General features: G+C 36.6%; 3 protein-coding genes across 3 annotated transcripts; all 3 read left to right on the top strand.

The window, feature by feature from the left end:
- LOC109718526 (FACT complex subunit SSRP1) lies at positions 2,418 to 9,747 on the top strand. The gene is made up of 16 exons (XM_020244787.1): positions 2,418 to 2,609; positions 3,563 to 3,748; positions 3,907 to 4,012; positions 4,647 to 4,783; positions 5,211 to 5,294; positions 5,403 to 5,494; positions 5,748 to 5,856; positions 6,350 to 6,436; positions 6,539 to 6,631; positions 7,161 to 7,358; positions 7,974 to 8,125; positions 8,214 to 8,361; positions 8,628 to 8,726; positions 8,806 to 8,979; positions 9,197 to 9,275; positions 9,427 to 9,747. The coding sequence occupies exons 1-16, from the start codon at positions 2,556 to 2,558 to the stop codon at positions 9,549 to 9,551; spliced, it is 1,923 nt and encodes a 640-aa protein (XP_020100376.1). The 5' UTR covers positions 2,418 to 2,555; the 3' UTR covers positions 9,552 to 9,747.
- Positions 10,535 to 17,181, top strand: LOC109718525. Its single transcript, XM_020244785.1, has 13 exons — positions 10,535 to 10,744; positions 10,893 to 10,954; positions 11,062 to 11,142; positions 11,877 to 11,958; positions 12,311 to 12,378; positions 12,665 to 12,766; positions 13,680 to 13,769; positions 13,892 to 13,966; positions 14,066 to 14,098; positions 14,621 to 14,698; positions 14,842 to 14,901; positions 15,394 to 15,512; positions 16,866 to 17,181. Exons 1-13 carry the CDS (start codon positions 10,690 to 10,692, stop codon positions 16,885 to 16,887), a joined length of 927 nt encoding a protein of 308 aa, XP_020100374.1. The 5' UTR covers positions 10,535 to 10,689; the 3' UTR covers positions 16,888 to 17,181.
- On the top strand, positions 18,122 to 21,011 carry LOC109718439 (single-stranded DNA-binding protein WHY1, chloroplastic-like; the record flags this gene model as incomplete). Its single annotated transcript, XM_020244682.1, has 7 exons — positions 18,122 to 18,233; positions 18,319 to 18,413; positions 18,540 to 18,632; positions 19,127 to 19,221; positions 19,452 to 19,525; positions 19,673 to 19,761; positions 20,641 to 21,011. Coding segments are annotated over 7 exons (672 nt in total), but the record flags the coding sequence as incomplete, so codon positions are not given.

Here is a 22,124-nt window from a genome sequence, read left to right as displayed (position 1 = left end):
CTAGTATTTTTTAAAAAAATTATTGCTTGCGTATTTATTTTTAATTTTATAACTTAAATTTTTAGAGATTTTGATGTATTAAATACTTATCATAAATTTTTGTCTTGCTCTAATTTTTTAATTAAAGTTTGCTTCTAAAGAGGAGGGAGATTGAAAGGGAAAAGGATAATGGATGGATAGTGGATGGTTGGCGGTGCACAAGCTGACCATGGTGAACTTGGTCCATGCAAGAGTTTTTTTTGGTATTGACAGATGGATGTGAGGTGCTTTTTAAAATTTTTATTTATTTATTTATTTATTTTTCTCCATTTTTCTTCAACTGAAATAAAAAACGTACTGTAACCGCATAATAAAATGGTACGGATATTTCTCCTACAATCCAAATCACTATTGAAGTGTTATTGTGACGTTAATTTCTGCCCTAAAAATTTATGATCCGTGCATCATTTCACAAGTTAAATTAACTTACGTAGACCTTGTCTATTAGATTGAACTATTAGAAATGTACCAGTCAATACAGAAAAAACAAAAATGGAGAAAACAATAGGATAAAAAAAATTATAGAATATTTGTGTTTTACTATATTTTGGTTTAAAATACAAGCTTTGTTTTCTCCATTTTAGTCTTCTCATTACATATTATTAAAAGTAATTATAATATGTTGTATTTTAACAGCTATTTGATAATAAAATATTAGATTTAGCTATTATGTGATTGGCGTTTTATTCTTCCAACGGTAGGGTGGTCCTTAAAGAAAACTAAGCTATGAATTATTAGATAGCAAGATATTGTACTTTAAATATTACTTAAAAGGAAGCTTATATTTTTACGAATAACTAAAAAATTATTTTTATATAGCATTGACGTGTCGAAATTATTAATAAGCTCATACACGCAATCTAAATTTTTTGGCTTTCAAAATATCCAAAGTTATTAAGAATTTTTTATACATTATACCATTGGCTCTAGTAGATGGATGAGGTGGTATGGTTGGTCCATGCAATGTCTCTGAATAAGGTGGTGTAGATGCGATAAGAAGAGATAAAGCGGTGCAAGTGTGGTGTACGGGATCATGTGGTCTGCCGCGCGAAAAATTCTAGAATGCAACGGGTATATTAGTGACGTGGCGTAACAAACCAATTAAATTAATTATTTTAAGAATATATGTCCCATCATGATTGTATAAAAAATATTTTTATTGTACTTTTATTTGAAAAGAAGGAATGTGATTGACTTGTTATTGATGAGGTGATGCAAGTGTGACAGTGTAGAATTCCTCCTGCCGCGCGAGCCACTACAGCATGTTGGTGTCCTAGTTAAGAAGATGGTCCAAATTTTGATTTAGTCATTATTGGGGGATCAAAATGCCAAAATAATGTGCCGGTGCAATTGCCGTGAAATGGGGCCTAACATAACACGGGAGAGTCCTATGTATGCAATAATAATAATAATAATAATAGTAATAATAATAAATATATACTATGATGATCCTATCCTCTCCGTATGCGCATTATTACAATCACCATCAATAATTATTTTGTTCTGTGCTGCTACGTGTATTTAAGAGAAAAGAAAACCACAAAACCAACTCAAAATTCACATACATACATACATATGCAGATTGGGTCTGGTACTCCAGTTAGACTCGAATTGGGGTTCGTCTAAAACTCATCTCCATACGAACTATTATTAGACCAGTTGATTAGTTATGTTATCTTATGGTTAAACAATTTTGATTCAAGTTCTGCGTTGAATGGAACTAGATGAGTCACGTGCGATCCGTCGGCGATGTAATAAGTGAAAAAATCTATAAGAAACTGCAACTAATTCAAATTTTATTTAAAAATAAATTTAGCTAGAAATATAAATAAATTCAAATTCGAACTTAAGATCTCGGGTACCAAATATTAAGTCTTTTATTACTTGCGATAGGAATGGTCGGTACTGGGTCATTTGTTATGTTTCTTAATTCTGCATCGGTTTTTGGGTTAAATTTGGGCTAGTTAAATGCTGACCCAATAACTTATGAAAGCCTCTTTAATCATGAATCCGGTCCATACAGTGGGCCTAAAATTATGGCCTATCACTCTCATGTAGCCTGGGACCACATAAGGCCCATTACAAGCGTTCGGCGTCTCTTTTAGCTCCACCCATAGCCCACCGCCTCCGTTGGCTGTGAAACACATTCAGTGTACAACGTTAGATGAACTAGTTCACCACGTCATTTGTGAACCGACAATACTTTGTTCCCACCAATCATCGACGATAGCGTGGTGTCTTTGCGGTTCACAGATGACGTGGTGGACTAGTGCGGAAAGTAGTTTCTGTCCCTTTATGCGTAGGCCGACATGGAGAGAGAGGGAGCACTACTAATAGAAACGGCGACACGCAGGGTCGGATCGAGCCCATATTCGAAGAGCGCTCGAACGGGAGTAGAGAGAGAGAGAGAGAGAGAGAGAGAGAGATAGATAGAGCTTTTAGAGAGAGAGAGAGAGAGAGAGAGCACGGCGGCGGCGGCGGCGGCGAAGGTGGCGGCGGGGGCGGCGGGGGCGGCGATGGCGGAGGGGCACCAGTTCAACAACATCCTTCTTGGCGGCCGCGGCGGCACCGTACGATTTCTGAAACCCTTGCCCTTTTCATATCATTTCCCCCTCCGATTTGACCCTTGAGGGTTACGTTTTGCGGAAATAGGGTTTCGATCATGCTATGTTGATTTGGCTTTTGATTATTGTTTTCTTTACTTTTTCTTTTTTCGATTTGAGATGAAAATGGGACCCCCCCCCCTTTTGATTTGGTGTTTCCTTAGGTTTCTGGATGCTTTTGTTAGGGTTTTGTTGGTGTGTGTTGAGCTTTGGTGAAGTTGAATATAGAGGATGCTGTTGATTCACTGGAGAAATCTAATATTTGATGCAATGATTACATGTTTTTGTGTTTTTCTTTTTAGTTTCCACCGTTAAATCTAGTAATTTTTAGTTAAATTCGCTCTATGTTGTTACTCCTGATCCTTTTTTACTTTTTGATTTTCAAAGCACTCTCTTCCTTCTTTCCGAGCTAATTTTTTATTTTTATTTTTCTGGTCTGTCTCTTGATACTATTGCATTAGAAATTCAATTTTTACTTGAAAAATTCTTATTTAGCTTCTAGGTGATTTATGTATGCAGTATGCATGGATTCTTCCAAAAAACCAGCTAAATTGGTTCGATGACAATAGCAGTAATGTTTACAGTGGAGTAATTATACTATTGTATCTTCTTGATTTGATGTTTTTAGAACCATTTAGAAATTAGAGACTTTTACATTTTATTTGTTTGTGATTTCTTAAAAAGGTTTGGTGTTTTATTCTATAACAATACAGAAACTTTGGTATGAAAGCTCTATTTTCTGAAAGGAAAGATGTTATATACTTAAAGTACCACTGGAATTTCATTCCTATAACTTTAATGTTAAATTTTGAGATTTGAATTTTCATGTTTTATTTATATTTGCAATTTAATTCTTCCATCGAGAAGATAGGAGTTATTGTGCCAAACTGATGTGCTATACTTTAATTGGGGTGCCGCAGAACCCAGGCCAGTTTAAGGTGCATTCGGGGGGATTTGCATGGAGGAAGCAAGGCGGTGGAAAGATCATCGAGGTCGACAAATCCGATATTTCTTCTTTGACCTGGATGAAAGTGCCTAGGGCATATCAGCTCGGTGTCAGGATCAAAGATGGCTTGTTTTATAAGTTCATTGGCTTTCGTGAGCAGGTGCTGTTTTGTTTTTTTGGTGAAGTACTTATTGTTTCTTCCAATTCCTAAGCGAGTACAAAAAACACATAGAAGTAGTGGAAGTAAGACTGCGATTAATCATGAAACTCTTTTCAATTTTCTGTTTGTAATTTAGTTGTCTTATCATTGTCACGCAGGATGTGAGTACTTTGACAAGTTATATACAAAAAAATATTGGGGTGACGCCAGAAGAGAAGCAGCTTTCTGTCAGTGGACATAATTGGGGTGGTGTTGATATAAATGGTGGGTACTTTTTGGTTTTATCATTTGTATTACCGTTTTTGCTCCAGGATCATTAACATCTTTCAATATGTTTATCTATTATTTTTGTTGCCAGACATGCTGTACTTCGTTAGCTATTTTCTTTTCTTCAATTTTTAATTTCTCTTTCTTCGTTCAGCATTGAGAATTTCTGTTAGTTGGTGTAAAAATATACTGTTACTTCGTGGTTGTTGGTTTGATTTATAAAAGTTTTTCTTCTTCTTGCCCTTCTTTATGTATTGCCTATTGCCTACTTTCTCTTTTGTTTGTTAACAATCCAGTAGGGGTGTCATAAAGACTCTCAAATGTAATTCATATTTGTAATCAGTATTTGGTTCTACCGTAGAAATATTGAATAGCATTATATAATACATTTTACTTTTGTAGAAAGTTTGCAAGGATTCTGGCCTATATTAGTGTTACCATACGTTGATGTTTAACAGGATAACATAAGTACTATGTTTTTGGGACCTATCAGTGAATGTATTATCTAATGTCAGCATTTTAATCTAGATCTTGTCAGTTTACATTTTTGTTGTGGGGATTTGGCTTGCTTTCTATACAAACTTGTTGCTCTACTTAACTATTCTGAACCATCTGTCAAATTTCACTGCAGGCAATATGCTTACCTTCATGGTTGGCTCAAAACAAGCATTTGAAGTCTCCCTAGCAGATGTTGCACAAACCCAGTTGCAAGGAAAAACAGATGTCTACTTAGAATTCCATGTTGATGACACCACTGGGGCTAATGAGGTAAAGTTTATATTTATGTTTGTTTTCCATAATATTCTGAGCGTTAAATCCTAAAGCTTCAATTCATAGCTTGAGCTTCTCCTTTCACTGCAGAGCGAAACTTAATAGCAGTTTTTCCAATAGCACTACTCTAATGGACTTTGTCAAATAGCACTACACCTAAAATTGGACCAAACAGGCTGCAAATTTTGAATTTGCTCCTGCCTTTTACATAGTGTGCTAAAATTTCTACTGAGTTTTGAGTTTGCTTTCAAATTTATTTTTCTGGTTGTTTCTTTCCTTGCCCCTTTCATTAGTTGGTTTATATTTCATTGGAATTTGTAACTACAGAGGTACAAAATGACAGTTCCATGCTTAGGCCTTTCTTAGGTCTTTTCTCATTCATGTTCTCATTACTCTGAGCTTCTTTTCTTTTTGGTGAATGCAGAAAGATTCTTTGATGGACTTAAGTTTTCATGTCCCTACTTCCAACACCCAGTTCGTTGGTGATGAAAATCGACCCCCGGCTCAGGTGAATGAAATTATTTAGCACCTTATTAACTGTCATTTTATTCACAGTTAACTACTGGATTAGCATTGTCAGTTTACAAATAACAAATGTGCTTTTCATTTTTTTCAGGTTTTGCTAGATAAAATATCGAAACTGGCAGATGTTGGATCTTCTGAGGAGGCTGTCGTTACATTTGAAGGAATCGCAATTCTCACGCCTAGGTAGCACATGCTTATATATATTTTTAATTTTCTGTGCAACCCCAGGCAAAAAGTGCAGCTCTCTATATTTTGTTGCTTTTGCAAAGCACATCGTTGCAAAATCATTTATTTTTATAGTTAAATACTATAAATGCTACAATTATCATATGTGGAGATAGGCTATATTCCAATGTCTCTTATATCTTTGCATTCTGCAGCTATTCTCTTTTAAACTGGATGTTGAGAAAGCTAATACTGTTATTGTAAATTGCAGAGGGCGGTATAGTGTTGAGCTTCATCTATCATTCTTGCGTCTTCAGGGGCAGGCTACTGATTTCAAAATCCAATATAGCAGTGTTGTTCGACTCTTTCTATTGCCAAAGGTTTGTATTTCTTTATGGAATAATCACTTCTCACCTCTGCTTTACTGCCTGCCTGGCCAAGCTGGAGGTCTGCAGTGCTGTGTCTGGCCAAGCTGGAGGTCTGCAGTGCTGTTTTTGTTAGAACTCTATAGCTTCTGGCTGCAGCAATAACAGAAGCTTCAATTGTTCAAAGAAACATTATTTCCTTTTTCGCTGAACCCTCCTCTACTGCTTCTTCCTGCAGCAGAGGCAGAATCTCCAAATTTGAAATTGCCCTATAGGTGCCTAAAAACTTAATTTAGCATAAAAGTTCACCTATTTATGAGCCAATGGATGGTTTATGTAAGCTTATGCATTGTGGACTAGAGAAGCTATTCAAAAGTCGGGCCAAACAAGCACTTACTGTAGATTGTAGAAGAACTTCTTTGTATATTTTATGTCATTTATTTGTTACTATTAGAAGTGCTTATTACAAAGAACAATCTTAGTCGTTCTTTATTCTGTTTTTTTGCAGTCCAATCAACCTCATACTTTTGTTGTAGTCACCCTTGACCCACCAATTCGCAAAGGACAAACATTATACCCACATATTGTTATTCAGGTATAAGATATCTTCTTTGTAGGTAAAATTTTTTTTTCTAAATTTGATGTATTATTGTATTGCTAAAGGGTACAATGCTACTTCTTGTCGCACCTTCTGTAGTTTGAAACAGATACCGTGGTTGAAAGGAACCTTTCACTGAGCGGGGAACTGTTGGCTAGTAAATACAAGGACAGACTAGATTCTTCATATAAGGTGAAGTAGATATCATTTAAATGTCTTGCAGAATTATCTTTCTGGTGTATAATATCTTAGATACTTTCATACTTATGACTATTTTGGCCGTGCTTACTCTTTCATTTTTTTTTTCTTAACCTGAATCCTATGTGACCGAGTGCTGGTGGCATGATGGGTTTTGCAATCTATATATTTCTGAAATTTTGTTTGCCAACAAAGGATAACATTTAACTAGTGAACTTTTTCTTCTTTCCTTGTTTAAATGAGTTTACATGCTAATCAACAGTTGCAAAAATAGAGAAGTCCATTCACCAGTGCGTTTAATCCCATAGAATGTATCTTCTTCCTTATTTTTTTTTAAGGGTAGCCAAACAAGGCCTTTAACATACGCATTCTGTATTGACTATTGAGCTTATGTTAGTGCTACATTAGTATACACATAGAACTATTTCTAATTCTACGCAAGATATTTAATCATACTAGTGTTTAATTGCAAGTGTTGTCTAATTCTTATAATATGATAATTGATAATTTCATACATTTACAGGGCCTAATTCATGAGGTTTTCACTAAGATTTTGCGTGGTGTATCTGGCGCCAAAGTGACAAGACCAGGTTCATTCCGCAGTTGCCAAGATGGATATGCAGTTAAATCTTCACTTAAAGCTGAAGATGGTTTGCTGTATCCGCTCGAGAAGGGATTCTTCTTTCTACCTAAACCTCCTACACTTATTCTTCATGATGAGGTACTTTTTTGTGGACTTGGTCAGTAAATAAATTAAGAGCCAATTTGAATATTCGCTCTCAAAACAAATAAAAATTCTTATATGCCCCTCTGCAGCAGATTCTCCATAATGATACCTATCCACTCAAAAATGCACATTTTGCCTTTTGGTGGGCATTAAGAAATTTAGGTAAAATTGTGATATTGTAAAGATTATTTTTACTATTTTTGATACAAGGGCTGTTATGATATTTTCAACTTATGGAGGGCACTTATTGAATTGCTTATTTGTGGAAGAGTATGCAGCATTAGTAAATTTTGCTTGAGGGTAAAACTTGCATGAAGCTCCCAACCTTCAGTGTTGATTCTTTCTGGACCCTAACTCGCTGTTTACAATTGGATCCCTAACCTTTACATTTGTTGCAATTTTACCCTTTCTACCTTCTTATCAAATTTTCCCAACTAATTACACAAAAATATTTATATTGTCATCTAACTGCCAAGTGAGCAATATTGGGCCATCCCTAGTGCAATTTACCCCATGAATTATCCTATAATTTTTTTTAAAAATTTTATGGACTATCCTATGTTCTTGTTTCATTTTGTGATTTTGACTTCTCAAACATTATTGGTGAAGATCGAGTACGTGGAATTTGAACGACATGGTGCGGGAGGCTCAAGTGTGTCATCTCACTACTTTGATCTCCTCGTCAAACTTAAAAACGACCAAGAACATCTATTCAGAAATATTCAGAGGAATGAATATCACAACCTATTTAACTTCATTAGGTACTTCTTTTTTCCTTTGTAATTTCTGACAACCTTTCAAAAGTAGTTGCTGATGAGTGAGACTAACCCCTTCTGGTGAATTATTTAGTGGGAAGGGCTTGAAGATCATGAACCTTGGAGATGTGCAAGCTACTACTGGGGTTACATCTGTTCTTCAGAATGCTGATGATGATGCTGTCGATCCACATCTTGAGCGAATTAAAAATGAAGCAGGTGGAGAGGAGAGTGATGAAGAGGTATACCCTGGTCTCACTATTGAATTTTCAATTCTGTATCTCGAACTTGATTCTTCTCTTTTTGGGTTAGAACTAGAAAGTTTTCCAGTGAGGGACATTTTTTTTAAATACAAGATATCTTAGAAATTAAATACTTGAAAAGCATTAAATTTTAGGTTTTGCAGAGGGTACAGGCATGCATTCATATAGTTATAGATAATTTTGTAGGGTATATCTTTTTAAATATCCATTTTTTCCTGGCTATTTTTTTCTCTTTTATTTGTCAGGATGAAGATTTTGTTGTTGAGAAGGATGATGGTGGATCTCCTACTGATGATTCTGATGAAGAAGAATCTGATGCTAGTGAAAGTGGAGATGAAAAAGAAGTACGTAGCATTCTTTTACTAGCTAATTGTGAATTCAACTTTATGGGTATAACTAAAGCAATCTTTTATATGGTTTCAGAAATCTGCTGCTAAAGAATCAAAAAAGGAAGCTAAGGCTTCGTCTTCTAAAAGGAAACCCAAGGATGGAGATGAAGATAGTTCAAAGAAGAGAAGGCAGAAGAAGAAGAAAGATCCTAATGCACCAAAAAGGGCGATGTCGGGCTTCATGTTTTTCTCGAATGCGGAAAGAGATGTAAGTTATATGTACTTAGGCATTATCTCTAAAGGGATTCAGATATAATATGAATACGATTCAGGTCAGATACGCTTGTCAGTCATAATTTGTTAATATAATCATGCCTATGGAGTCTCTGTTCATCAGAGAAGATTTTTTTTTTGTTTTTTTTCTCTTTTGCCTTCTTCCTGGGGTTAAAATGGATGCAATGGTTGTCATTCTTGTAATTTTGCAGAATATAAAGAAAAGCATTCCTGGTTTGTCCTTCACCGAAGTCGGGCGAGCGCTTGGGGAGAAATGGAAGAAGATGTCAGGTATATATTCGCATTGCAGTTTTATACACTTAATTTTCATTTATTACAATCAAGAACACACTAATTAGGATTTCTAATTGTTGGTAACTTTCTCTTCTTTAATGTTTCCTTTGCCTCTTTCTTTTTTAATTTTTTGTGTCTGGGTGCGCAGCTGAGGAGAAAGAGCCGTATGAGGCAATGGCTCGAGCAGATGCTAAGCGTTACAAGGAGGCCATGGCTGGATATAAGAGCGGTGCCTCTGCCATTAATGTGGACTCGGGTAACGAGTCTGATTAATTTAAGAATGGTTTAATACCAGTATATGCTGATTCTGGTAGCAGTTGAGACTCGCAATTTTGTTCAGCGCTTCATAATTTAAAGTGCGCCCTAATCATTAAAAGAGTGAACTTTGTTATAAAGATGATATTTCTAGTGAAATAGTGTGTTGAATCCTCCTAATGAAGTTGTTCCTGTCTGTCCTTTTATCATACTATGTACTCTTTCTGTACTCTTTTCTTGGGTCGGTTTGTGGATGAAGACTGAAAGGCATGGTTGGAGCTGCTTGTGTCTGCCGGTTATTGCTCTTTTGGTCTTAATTTTTGCTGCTATTGCTTCTGTTGCGATGGAAAGAAGAAATGAGATCTGAGCTCTACGAAAGCAGATGTTTTTATTGAAGTGCGTATATTTTTACTACGAATTGAATCTGTTAGAAAGAACTGTACTTTTCGTAGCACTACTACAGCACGGATAGCACCCTACATCGTGTGTTATTCTGTGCATTGCACCATCTAACTCAAAATTTAAATAAAATTTTAAATAAAATCTAAAGAAAGAAAAATGCCCCGAGCCGCTGTATGATGTCGGATGTATTCATTCAGATCTTCAATGATCAATCCCTCTCCATCCTTTGACTATCGGAGGGAGCTCTTGTTTGTCTCGGAGCAGGGAGAGAGCGAGAGGGTTTCATGAAACTCGGCGCCGAAGCAGTTGAAAAGCGCCGACTTCGTTTGAGCGCGGCAGCTGTAAGCTTTGTACTCCCTACTTCAGGTAATTCACTAATTCTAGAGCGCCGCTTATGTAAATCAGCGCCGGAACACTATGGACTCCCGATTTGCTCTAGAATTCGGTGGCGAGACACTTCGCTTTGCCGTGTTTAACTCAGTCAGGTGACCCGAACCCGACCCAACGTCCCAACCTAATAATGAAACTCGGGCTCGGCGACTGAATACGGCTCGCGGCCACGCTTCCGCCGCCAAAACCAATCACCTCACCCAGCTTCACCCACAAGACGACGACTTCGCCTTAAGCGATCCGATTTCTCCTGCTCCCCTACCTCTCCCACCCTCTCTCGTTCTCGCTCGCTTCCCCCGAACCTTAGATTTAGGTCTCTGTTCGCTTCTGAGATCAGGTTAGGGTTTCGAAACCGAGCGTATCCATGGCGATGCAGGTGGGGATGGGCCTCTCCAGAGTTATACTCCTCGTCGGAGCAGGTATATGTAGCGATTCGCCCCTCTCTCTCCCTCTACACACTTATTCATCATCATCATCGTTATCTTCTCCTCCTTCTTCGTCGTTGATTCGATTTGAGTACTTTGTTCCACAATCTGAGGGGTTTCGTGCTCGTTCTCTGCTTTCCAGGGGTTACGGGTTCGATCGTGCTCCGCAACGGTCGATTCTCTGATATATTGGCGGAGCTTCAGGTGAGAATCCTTGGATTTTCTGCTTGTCAGTGGAATTGGTTTGAGGTTTTAGGGAAGATAAAAAGATTGGAATGTTGGGATTTACTGGTGTTGATTTGGTTTTTCAGGACATGGTGAAGGGATTGGAAAAATCGAGAGAGAAGGGAGGTGATTCTGATTCCGACGTACATGAAGCTCTTGCTTCTCAGGTAGTACCTCGTCTTAATTCTAGTTTCCTATGTTTGGTCGTCTGGAATTTACTATCTTAATGTTAAGCTTTTAGATATGAATAGATGCGGTTTTTTAATGATAGGCGGTAGTTTGTTAGATGCTAATAAACTTGGTTGGTTATTATGTGTTGTAATCACCATATTCATCACCTCTCACTTTTTTGTCAAATGGAGGAGGTATGGTGTTGTGCATGTGGGTAGGGACGGTGTTGGCTATAGTAATATATGCATGCCACAACTCATAAGGTTCCATGGATATCGACATTCCTCATCTGCAGCTAGAATCATTTATGAACAGTTTCTTTTTTAGAAAATTTGCTTCCGAGTTCTCTATGAATTCAGTAAATCACTTATATTTGATTAACAAAAGGACTTTTGATTACTTCCTGTTTTGCGATTTTGTATTCATGAATCATGATGGGTTGATAATCTGGTTTTCCTTTTAGCTACTGCTTTAGTCTTGATCTGATGTGCTGACATGTTTTCATCCCTTAAAAGTGGTGCTCGTTAGCATATATATTGGGGATATCTTCCAGTTGTTTAGCCATTTTAAACTTTTGATCAATATAAGGTCCTCAAATTGATTGGTAAAGTTGTGTGCTTGAATGAGGTGCTATTGTTTTGTTGCAGCGAGAATTATTGGTGAACCTGAATTTTCAATACGGTTGTTGATTGAAATTTTTCCTAATATGGTGCAATTTCATGTTTTATAGGTCCGGCGGTTGGCTTCGGAGGTTCGACAAATTGCTTCATCTCGTCCCATTACTATTCTCAATGGAAATTCAGGCCAAACAGGTATATTTTGCTCTTAGACTGAAAATCAATGAAGCAGTTGAAGATTGGAGGTGGTATAATGATTTGATCATCAGCGATGCTTCATGTAATTTACGACCTGACAAAAAGTAATTGGTTCTTGTCAATCTACATTCTGATGTAGTTGCATGACATTAGAACTAGGAAAACAAGATATCCTTTATTAGTACTGTTGTTACATGTCAATACTTCTGCACAGACAGATTTACAAAAGTGGACCAAGTGTTCAAGTTTCTTTTCTTGCTTTAATTTTTGGTTCTTTTAAAGATATGATTGCTGGCAATGGCATAACAATTTTTTTTATCATGACCACTCTATGTTGTTTTTCTGCCAGCTGTAACAGCACTTATTGTACCTGCTGCTACCTTGGGGGCATTGGGCTATGGATACATGTGGTGGAAAGTATGTTCTACGTAACCTTCAACTTTCTAATTCATCTCTTTTTCTACCTAATTAATTTTTATTCTTCCATCTACGTAAATGGGTAGAGGCTTCTTTGCGAATCAATACGAAGTTTGTGGTTCTATACCAAGTTATCAGTTTCTTCATTAAATTATTGATAAGAGAACAATCTTCTGTAGTTGTTCTTTATGCAAGGGATTAATCTCTGTTGAGTAAATATTGTTTTTCCAGGAACAACTTGTGATATATAGATTTAACTGACAATTTCTTTTTCTAAATTGATTAGGGCCTCTCTTTCTCTGATCTTATGTATGTCACGAAGCGCAATATGGCGAATGCTGTTTCAGGCATGACGAAGCATCTTGAGCAAGTGTCTGCTGCTCTTGCTGTAAGTAATGAACTCAAGATCAGTGTTATCTTCTTTTCATTAATTTGAGCCTCTGCAAGTATTTGGAAAGCAGTGTGTATGATTGTCTTATGCTTATGATTGCCATATGATTGTCGACCCCAACATTCCTACAGGAGAGGATGCGACAAAGTATCTATGCATAGGTCTAGCAAGATCTAATGGTGTACATTATTTAGTCTAAACTGAATTACCTAACCAAGCCGAGTGATTTTGGTTCATTGCATGCGGTAATCAGTATTCAGTACTGTGGTATAGCTTAGTAGTTCATATCGAGAATCGAATACACAAACTTAAGTGAATACAAATAACCTATTTTTTTTGGCTGATTAATTGAGTACATGATAACTTATACCTTAGCCATTTGATGATAATTGAACTGTTTCTGTGTTTACTATCTAATTGTCAGAGCAAAGCTTTAAAGAGACATGATCAGCCTATATCCTTTATATTAAAGGGAGGAATTTAACGAATATTTGAACTGAATAAACCAAACAAACCAAACTGAATCATTTTAGCTCCGTTCAGTTTGATTCGGATTATGCTTCATTCAGAAACATCTAATTTGATTCAAATATTTTACTCTGGACTCTTTCTGTCTTTCACAAGTAAAATTAAGGGCGAGTATTTTTTTTTTTTTAGTACTTGAAAAAGATTTGAGTCTGTTCAGTTTTACTAAAAAAGTCGATATAAGGAATTGGTTGGAGTTCAAGGGTCCATTGTTAGAGATGAGGTTCTGTGTAATTTTCAGATCGTGCTTTGTCATCGTATTAAAAAGGTCTTTTCTCCTTCTCAAATCTCTGAAACTAAATAGTTATAGGGAGCATTTTGGTTGGATGTAAATTATAGGTAAGTAAGAAAGCACAATCGTTAACCTTCCCTTTCTTTCTCGTAGGCTACTAAGAGGCATCTCACACAGCGCATTGAGAACTTGGATGGTAAACTGGATGAACAAAAGGTGTTATCTGGAACAATAAAAAAGGAGGTAATTCTTGGAAGTTAGAACTATTCTTTTCCCCTTTTTTTACCTTTTCATTTCTTTGTTTGCTTTTTGAAGACCTAGTGATTTTTTTTTTTTTTAATTCTATATTTTTTTTTGCTACACAGGTTACTGATGCTCGCCTTCAACTTGAGAATCTGGGTTCAGAATTAAGCAACATCCAACAATTGGTTTGGAATATGGTCAGGCATATAAATCAGATAAAAAACAACTTGAAATCTTTCATAATTTTGGACTGTTTAATTTGCCGTTCCTGTTGACTATATTTCTGATATTTGCAGGATGGGAAAATGAATGCATTGGTAGCGAAACAGGTAGCACTCCATTTTAATATATGAATATGCTGTGTTGCATGCTCTTTCATTTCTTTGTTATGGAAATGGGAATTTTAGATTGTTATATGCGTCAATAGTTAATAATTTTCAGTTATATAACATTATAGTTCGATTGTTCTTTGGTTGATCATCATCATTCTATAAGCCTCTTCCAAAATTTTTTGGTGAGAGAAAAAAACCGGACAAGAGATTGACAATATAGAATTATAAGGCCTATTGGTAGGCCAGGTTGCTTCTTCGTTAAAGTTTAGACTTATAATTTAAGTGAAAAACCTTCAAAAATTGTTTCTGCCATGGAAATAACCTAGATTTGGGACATTTTAACTTCATTGTTCCTTCTTGTATCTTTTTTGCCTCCAACTGTTTCATGATATTGTGATGATCATTTTAATTGTTGTTCTGCCGATAGTTTCTATCTGTGCAGATGTTTGGTAGTTTAATATTATTTTAAACTTTTGGTTCTTTCTCTATCTCTTGTTGCTAAGGAAATTATTTCTACAGAATTGCTCGCTGGCTGGTGTAATGTACCTCTTACAGTTTGCTGAGGGAAAAGGTGGGAAAATGCCTGATGCTCTCCAGGTATGATTTATTTGGTAAAATATCATTACCTGCCTTAACTGGAATTTGCATTAAATCTTGCAGTCTTTTTTCTTTTTTCTGATGACATTTATTTTATTATATTTTTCTTTATTACCTTGTTTTGTTTTTCATATCCACTGCAGGATGGATTGAAGTCTGTTGGGAAGCGTTTTGTTGGATGTGGAGAGACTAAAAGTTTAAAGGTTTACTTCTTTTAGCTAGCTGTAATTGACAACAACTTTACTAGAAAGCTTTTCTCTTGTTGCTGTTCGACAATTTTTCTTTTCTGCATTTTTTGCAAATCTATGTTGACATGATTAGGCATTATAATACCAAATGGATTTCTCTTAGGTTCACGGTTCATAAACAAATAATGTTGATCATAATCATGTAGGTTGTTGCAGATTATTGGTAGACAGCTATCAACTGATAGGAGATTTTAGTTGTGAGACCTGAAAGATTAGAATAACAATATTGTTAGTTAGGCTGAAATTGGCTGAAACCTAAAACTCCAAAAACTCCTGAAATGACCAAAACCACCGAACTCCTGATATTAAAGTTAGCTTCTGCTTGGTCTCTAGTGTCAGAGGAACTATGGCATGCATGAAATTCGCCTATGAATGTGTCACAACTACAATGAATTATACTAAATTTTCTTCTCTTATCTAATTTTTGTTATCATTTATTTTTCCCAGGGGCTGCAGCATATTTCAGAGGTTGATTCAGAAGAAATTGTGAAGGCCTTCAAAGAAACCATCACCCAGAATGATGTTGATTCTGATTCCCTGGACAACTTCAAAGGGGGCTTATCCAGGTATTTGAACCTCCTTGCCTTTTCTTATGCTGTGAGTACTTGATTTTGTGGTGACTTTCTCTAGAACAAAAGACTAGGTAAAAGAATATGGAGACCCACTCAACTATATACCATATTGAAATGAACCCCCAATGATTTTTTTTAAAATTTATTTGACACCAGCCCTCGACTTATTCCTTGTCTTGATTGAGTTGTCTATTTAGTTGTATATGGGATTTTGTTGAAATTTAATGGCTCCCTTTGGTATCAGCTAGTAACTCTTAACCTACCAGATATTTTTTGCGGATAGAGATATTTCATATAACAGGGTTGTCTTTTTATTTGAGGGAATCCCTAATTTAATTGACAAAAACACCTAAGTGAAGCGGCGAAAAAGTCGAAGGGGCTGTTAATTCTAAGGAATAAATTTTGGGAGGTCTATTTTATGAAGGTTTATGATTGAGGGGTCTTTGTGCATTTTATCTTAAGAGCATCTTTGTTCTCACTGAAGCTTTTGCAGAAGTATTGTTTGAGTAGAATTTATTAAGAAACAACAAATACTTTATTCTAAACAACTGCAAAGAGCTTTCTACTGGATCTAGAAACAAAAGCTTCAAATTGAAGCTTTTGCAACCAGGAGGGCCATGTAGTTTCTTGTTCCAATATGATGCTGTATCTTTTTTCCCTGCTGAATGCTAGGCTTCTGCTTGAGCAGAGAAGCTATTCTAGATGTCAGGTCAAATAGGCTCCAAGGTTCTTCTTGGCCTGGTTGTAGCTTCTGCACAAATGCTGTCCCAATAAAGCTCTAATAATTTCCCTCACTATCGTCCCTGTAGCTTCGAGGTGCGAGAAAAATGGAGAAAGCTTCAAAGCGGAGCTTTTACTTCTGGGCCTTAGAAGCACATTTCAGCTTCTAATTCTATTCCAAAGCTCTTAGCACCGGTTTGAATCCCAGGTTTTAATTGGATCGGATAAGATAAGAGAGCGATGTTGGATGAGAGAGAAAATTTAGTGAGCAAAAGGTGAGGGAGGTTGCAATGGTTGGGGCGGATCTGGTTGGTGACATTGGAATTTCAAACTAGTTCCCTTCAATCTCAACCTCTCAGGTGGGAATGAGATTCAAGAATCCCATCATAGTGTGATTACTCTCATGACCCTTGACATTTCCGAGTCTCTAAACTCTCTCTCCTTCTGCCTCAGCTTGACTGACTCTTGGATCTTATCTAATCCAAACCAGGGTCCCAAACATGCTCGAATAATTTTTTGCTTCCATAACGTCAGGCTTCTACTCAAGTTGAGAATGAGAAGCAAATGCTGTTATGAGAGCCAAAACCATTTACTTATATTGTTATCTTGCAATGTTCTGTTTTGCAGGACCGCATCCCTGAAATGCTAATGGTAAAGCTTGTTTATAAAATCAGCTGGTGTGGGGCTTCCTTTCTTTACATACGTCATTCAGGGCTGGTAAAGAAGCCCTGTGAACTTCGGCTTATAAGAATGCGAAAGTATGTTTGCATGTTTTTTTTTTTTAAAAAAAGGTGAATGCATACTGTAAAAAGCCTGCTGCTTTGGTGTTATGCTATGTTTACACCCTGCTTTGTTTGGGGGACTTTTTAAGAACACTTTTGAATATTGTAGTCGGAAGTGATTTATGGCATCTGTCTTAGGTTTAGTTTGGTATTGAGATCTATCTGATACTGTTAGATAAAATAAAGTTAGGAAAAAAACATATAAGGATATGGTTCTGCATTCTCCAGTGGGATCGCAGAAATATATCATAACCGACTTATCGCAATATGCGGAGCGTAATATTACGTACGGAAATAAATATGATATTTTTTCATCATATTTTTTTATCGCACATAATTTAAGACATCACTGCAGTTGGATGATGCTATATTGTTATTTATGCTTATACTCGGCATTTTTCCCTATCTTTTTACTTTCTCAACTTTCTAATACTTACAGCTCAAGTGAATCTTGTTTGCCCCAATTTTTTTAAAAATAATTTCTTGGTTATTAGGCATTAAGAGTCCATTTATTTTTTCTTGTCGCTAGGTTGTATCCCCTTGTGTTCGTTTTGTAAATTAGTTTCATCGTGTCTTTCACAATTTTTAGCTAAGCAAGCCAACCTATAGATGCTTTCCGCGAAGGTAAAAACAATTGAGTATTATTATCTCCCATTATTATTAGTGTCGCGTGGCTCTCTTGCATTTTCCAGCTGATTAAAAGCTAGGAGAACTAATAATGGGCTCGACCGGGCCACAGCCTCTTAACTGGGGTGGTTCAGGGAAGTCCGTTGCTTCGACATGAACTAGTAGTACACTATTATTTTGCTGTAGTAGACTCGGTTTTTCGAGGTGACGTGGTGCGCCGGGTGCAAGGAACAACCGTCACCTGTTAGGCGGTCCGAACCGGCTCCATTCATTACCCTCTCAAAACAAACATAGCAAAAATATACGAGCAGCGAAAACGCATTCTGAAACCGTTCGACGAAATGCCGCTCTCACTGTCTTCACACTCACCGCCACCATCCTTAGCTCACCACCGCTCTTTCCTCTTACCCTCAACCCCTCTACGAGACCCCCTCCTCCTCTTTTTCCCCTCCAAAACCCTAAACCTAATCTCCAAACCGCCCCCTCTCTCCATCACCTGTCGCCGCTCCGACTACTTCGGCTCGCCGCCGCCGCCGCCGCGTCNCGCCGCCGCCGCAGGAGTCCCCCACCTCCTCCTTCGCCGGAGGTCTCCCTCCTCATCCCCCTTTCGATGATGCACGTATCCTACAGTGAGCCCTTACTTGTTTGCCTTCAATGACCTACTACTGCAGGGCAATCGCCGAGGGTTTTCGTGGGCTACTCCATCTACAAAGGAAAGGCCGCGCTCACTGTAGAGCCGAGAGCCCCCGAGTTCGCCCCTTTGGATGTAAGTAGTAATGTTTCCTGAGGAGCCCTCAATTTCAATTATTCAGCTTATAATGTGTTATCTATATGCTGTTACTTTGGATTTTTCTTTTTTTTCCTTTCTTTTTTTCCTGCGTGTGTGCTGTAGTCCGGAGCGTATAAGGTTTCGAAGGAGGGATTCGTTCTCCTCCAATTCGCTCCTGCAGTGGGAACTCGGCAGTATGATTGGAATAGGAAGCAGGTTTATTAGATATATCTTTTTTGCCTTTTTTTTTTTTTCTTCCAATAAATTACTTGCTTTCCATCTAAAAGTTGTGATTTTTCTATCCCTAATACTGTATACTAGTGTAGAAGCTTTGGTTTTGTTGCTACTAAGTTAGGGCATGATATTGGTATAGTTGGAGCTTCTTCAGAAGTTCTATTTGAGTTTGAATTCCTCTAACCGGCTCCCTTTTTGGTGGAAGTAGAAGCTTTAAATAGAAGTTTCTGCTTCTGAGACCCAGAAGCTTTTTTTAGCTTCCTGGCAACGTGACAAAGCAAAAGCCCTAGATTTTCAAGAGTGCCTTGGTTGAGTAAAAGAAAGAACAAAACAAAGACATGATGAAACAAAGGCTGTGAAAAAGAAAGAACAAAACAAAGAACCTCTCATCTTTTAAGTTGTTTCAAAAGTGCCTTGGTTGAGTAAACTGTTTGAACAATACTTAGTTTTCTATAAACTGTTTCCTTTGGTGCCAGGTTTTTTCTTTATCTGTCGCTGAGATAGGAACTATAATTAGTCTTGGTGTGAAGGATTCGTGTGAGTTTTTCCACGACCCCTTTAAGGGAAGAAGGTAAGAATCTTCCTCTTTTACAGATTTACTTGTGCCGCTTGAACTAAGGTCTTTAGTTTACCTTTTTTGCTAGTTTAATTGTTCTCTTAATAATTGATCTTTTCTCTTGCCACCTTGATATCTCAAAAAGTTGGGGTTTCAGTTATGGAACTGACATGATTCAAGTGACATTCTCAGTGATATTTAATGTGTTCAAATACAATTAAGCTCTGCTTTTCCCATATTTTCAGCGAAGAAGGAAAGATACGCAAGGTTTTAAAGGCGGAACCTCTACCAGATGGCACTGGTCACTTTTTCAATCTTAGTACGTCCCTTGTTATTACCCAATTCTCTAGTAGCATATAGCCAAAAAAGCTGCAATTTTTAAAAATCTCTAGTAAGTAGCCAAAATATCCCATTATGATGTTTGATGAAAATAATTGTCTAATATAGCCTTGCACTCTGTTTGTAGGTGTTCAAAACCGCCTGGTGAATGTGGATGAGAGCATTTATATTCCCGTTACAAAAGCTGAATTTGCTGTCCTAAATTCGGCTTTCAATGTATGATATGCCCTATTCAATTCTTCTGCATTTTTATTCTATAATAACAAAACACAACTTTAGTACCGAAAAGAGCTTTCCATATCTATTGTTAAATGTGCAAAGGAATCGAAGATTTGTTTTCTTATCATGTATCATTATCACATAGGCTTTCCATAATATACCCCCTGTGAATTCAAAGTTTTATCTATACCCCTTGAAACTATAGTTGCTTACAGAAATACCTTACAATGTTTTAGATTTTGTAAGGTTATATAATCAAGTAGATAATTTTGCTGGCTATAATGTAAATGTTCTCATATCTATTTCTCTAATGTTTTTTTTTTTATCCCATTCTTGCTTTAGGTGTATCTCTCCAGGAAATGTCACATCTGTTAGCTTAATTTTAATTTTTAAGTCTCATGAAATAAACCTATGAATAAGATAACTTACCGTAGTCAATTTTAGATTAAAGAAGTGCCACATCTTTTAGCTTAATTTTGAGTTTTATGTAACAAAACTATGAATTACATGGCTCAACATTGTCAATTTTAGATTAAACTGACTAAGTTGCTAAGATATTAGTAGGGCTTTGACATGGAATGTGTTCAATCTTAACATGCTGGACCATGGATCAATGAATCTGTTTGTTTCATAGTTCACAAATTATGTTTGATTAGGGTTTAGGGAATCCGAACTATTTCTAATCAGGATTAGGGTGGTATTGATATCAAATTCAGCCCTTCCAAACTTCATATGTATTTGTATGGCACAAAAATGACTTATTTCTTCTGCTGTTTCTATGTCTTTAATTCCATGTATTTAAGTGGTGTACTCATTAATTCAAATGCAATATTAATTTAACATAATTTCAATTGGTGTTTGATTTTCTTTTTTCAGTTTATTTTGCCATATCTACTGGGTTGGCATGCATTTGCAAATGCTATAACTCCGGAGAACACTATCCAGTCGAATAACCTACGATCTGGGCCTGAATCAGAGTGGGGCAGATGAAAGAATATTGTGCTTTAAAAAAAAAAAGAAGCAAAAGTTAAAAACCGATGAGGTATGAGATAGGGCTTTCTCTTAGTTACCTCTTTAACGCATAATTTGGTGCTGTAATGTTCCATGTAAGTACGAAATTAGAATCATGTTTTTCTATTCTGTTAAGTATTCGGTTTACAATTTTGTTTTTATTAGTTTGATTTACTGTTGTCACAAATCAGTTATATATGCATGATTAGCCAACTGAATAGCTTTGCCCTCTGGTTTCTGATTGATGCGTTTAAGAAGCTCGCTTTTTCTCTTTTTTTTTTTTGGGGTCCCCTTCAGTTTATTCTTTCTCCAAGAAAACAAATAGATACAAAAGAAAAGGCTATTAAATTATGCTATATGTCAACAGATAAACACAATGATGGGTGCAAAATTGATCATCGGCTGACTATAATATCAAGCTCTCATGTCTATTTACACAGCAGTCTCTTTATCATTAAACCTAGATTTATGGCTTTATCTTCATGCCTTGAAATGTAAATTAAACCACTTCTTATTATTGTACAAAGTGATCACCGTTCCTCCAATAACAATGCTTGAGCTTCTATTCTTATAGAATTGGTGGGTCAATGTAGTCTATAGCTACCCCACTTAACATTCCTAACTAGATTTGGGCCCATGGGCCTTGCTTTCCATGATCTTGAACTATAGTTTCTGGGAGCTATATAATCTTTTGATACTCTTGTCTTATAATCTATTTTACCACTGGCATACTAATATATGTACTGCTATAGTGCTATTCATTAGAAGTTCTTCGACTCCTTTTGCTATTGCATTTTGCTTGTAAGATACTCAGGATGCAAACACTAGTTGGTTTATGCTAGTTTTGGTATCTAAACTTTTAGCTTGAATACCAAATATTGAGCAGGGCTTATATGACCATTTAACATGAACATGAAACTTCTATCCTATTTACCATTCAAATTTAAGCATCATCTATGAGCAGGTATTCCATCTCGGCTGTGCACTCTTAAAACAAGTGTGTACTCCTTTTCTTCTTGATCAAAACTGCTCACTTAGTTTATTGCCATGCAGTTCGGTTCGGTTCGGTTTGGTTTATATAGAAACCAAAATTTTATGTGAAAATTGTATGATTTATCAATATAATTCCAGTAGAGTAGGAGTTATCTGACTATCTACCGCATTCATGTTTCAGATACACTAAATATATATTCATCGTTTAATCTCCCAGACTAGTTGTAACGATGCGGCCTACTATGACTAATAACTCGTTAGGCTTATACTGCCGGATTAAAATATTTAAGCTCGGTTATTATATGACATTTTAATACCCCCCCCCTATGTAACGGATATTCTAGAATTAATAGATG

The sequence above is a fragment of the Ananas comosus genome, linkage group 12 (assembly GCF_001540865.1).
Source record: "Ananas comosus cultivar F153 linkage group 12, ASM154086v1, whole genome shotgun sequence".
Taxonomy (NCBI): Eukaryota; Viridiplantae; Streptophyta; class Magnoliopsida; order Poales; family Bromeliaceae; genus Ananas; species Ananas comosus.
The sequence above is the reverse complement of the archived record's forward strand: the minus strand, read 5'-3'. Positions and strand labels throughout refer to the sequence as shown.